At 37.0% G+C, this 2,282-nt stretch overlaps 1 protein-coding gene across 1 annotated transcript in view; it reads right to left on the bottom strand.

Moving 5' to 3' along the window:
• MND1 (meiotic nuclear divisions 1) overlaps positions 1–2,282 on the bottom strand; it is a 95,635-nt gene that overhangs the window by 31,570 nt on the left and 61,783 nt on the right. Inside the window, exon 7 of the mRNA XM_023513452.1 lies at positions 13–16. Within this exon, the coding sequence (XP_023369220.1) occupies positions 13–16 (4 nt within the window). The remainder of the gene's footprint in view (positions 1–12; positions 17–2,282) is intronic.

Genomic DNA, 2,282 nt, shown 5'->3' with positions numbered 1-2,282 from the left:
AAAAGAAATTACCAAACTTAAATTCAAGGGTTAAAATGGACAGCAGAACACAATCAGTATAAAATTTCAGTTGCAACTTTCTTTTCAAATGTGTTATTCCACATTCCAGAAAGTTGATCAACCTTTGTATACCCTGAGACATTTTTTTTTAAACAGGCTCTTGCTCTGTTGCTTGGGATAGAGTACAATGATATTGTCATAGCTCACTGTAGCTTCCAACTCCCAGGCTCAAATGATCTTCCTGCCTCCTGAGTAGTTGAGACCACAGACTTACACCACCACACCTGGCTAATTTTTAAATAAATTATATTTAAATAAAAAATAAATATTTTGTAGAGACTAGGTCTTGCTATTGCCCAGGCTAGTTTCAAATTCCTGGTTTCAAGGAATCCTTCCACCTTGGCCTCCCAAAGTGCTAGGATTACAGGCATGAGCCACCACACCTGGCCCTGAAACTTCAAGTTTGATTACCTTTCAGACAGATGATGCACTTGCCAAAATTGCTGCTGATTAAATGTATAAAGAATGGCAGTATCTTAAAATTACACACTTGAAATAAAAGTTTTCTCACTTTCTGAAACAGTCTAGCACAATTCTTTGTCCATGCTGATTCCCTTAACCTCAATATGAGGTTTTGGATCCACTGGCTTAGGCTTACCCTCAGTAGGTCAGAGTAGTTTAGTAAGTCTAAATAAGAGTTTTAGTCATTTCTGAGCGGATAGAAGTTATCAAAATTATGAAGAGGACTGGGAAGTCACAACTGAAGATGTCAGAGTCATCTACCCAAGGAAACAGCTGTGGCAGTTTCTGTGGGGAGTGGAAAAGGCTAAGCCTTACTGAGTATGGCTAAGAGTTTTGGGTTCTAGATATGAAAAAGAAGGAAACAGGGCGGCGCCTGTGGCTCAAAAGGGTAGGGGACTGGTCCCATATGCCGGAGGTGGCGGGTTCAAACCCAGGCCTGGCTAAAAGCTACAAAAAAAGAAGGAAACGGGTAAACAAAGGGGTGGTACTCCAGGAAAAGATATCAGGATTACACAACACTGAAATCAGGAAGGAAGGCAAGTAACAATAATAAATGAAGGATCAGAGTTTGTTACTGTGAAAACTCAGATTTTTTGTGACCTACTAGAAGGCATAGCCACACTGATCCTAAAAACAAATCACCTAAAAGTATTAAACCTGAATAAGACAACTATGCTTGAAATTCTCTTTCATGAGAAGCTGCTTTAGACAAGGTACACAATGTTTGATATCCTCTTGAACGAGCGAGCTGTGCTTCCATTAGAAGATGAATTATGAGCAGGCCTAACAACTAATAGTGACCTCCTATCCTGTCTCCCACTGCTGTGCACTGCTGGTGTGTGTTTGTGTTCACTAAGCATCATCTGACAATTAGTTAAAACCTTCAAACAGGTTAAAATGATTAATTTTGTAGCAGTAGATATGGTTAGCACTTCTGCAAGATGATGATAAATGAATCTGAAGACAGCATTAAAAGAGCTAACATGTCTCCCAAATACTTACTTTCAGATAAAGACTGGCTCGGGGGGTTCTTCTGCCACCACCTCTCTTTCCTCTTTGAAAATCTCCCTGAATAATCAGCTGACCTAGGGCCACCATGTATCACTGTCTAGGCTCGGCACTGCATATGTGTGAAAAAACGCTTTCTGGAGTTGTACAAAGCTGGGGAGTGTTTCTAAACTGAAGTTTAACTTTAGATTTACACTAACTGAACTGCTTAAAATTCTTTTAATTACAAAGAATACCACCATGGACTAAGACAGCTTACTTACAATCGAACCATTCTTGGGTTAATTTTAAAGTACCAAATATTTTTGATTTCTCTTAAACCCTTCCATCACACACTATTATCAGTTTTTCTAAAAGTTTCCCTTGATAAAGTTCCCTAAATAAAATACAGGCTAAGACAGAAAAATATGAAGTAAGTATCTTAAGCAATCAAATGCTGTGTCTTTACAATATACTCTTTTATCTACTCAAATATTTAAACTTCTATCTTTACATAAATATATACAAATTATCAAACTAAAGTTTTTTGTTTAAAAGTATGCAAAAAAAATCACTGGAATATTTGAAAGTCAATTCAATGCACAGACTGTGTGCCTCTTCTATCTACAGCATCTTTTTTTTAGGACATAATGGTAGATTTCTTTATAGAACCAAGGTTCTTAACATTAAATTAGTTCCTTTTCTTACTTCTCAGTTTCCTAAGCTTATATTTTATATCTTTTTTCTCTTTTTTTGAGACAGAGTCTCACTAT

The sequence above is a fragment of the Otolemur garnettii genome, unplaced genomic scaffold (assembly GCF_000181295.1).
Source record: "Otolemur garnettii isolate 467f Iridium unplaced genomic scaffold, OtoGar3 scaffold00041, whole genome shotgun sequence".
Lineage (NCBI taxonomy): Eukaryota > Metazoa > Chordata > Mammalia > Primates > Galagidae > Otolemur > Otolemur garnettii.
Note: the sequence above shows the minus strand (reverse complement) of the source record. Positions and strands in the feature narration are given on the sequence as shown.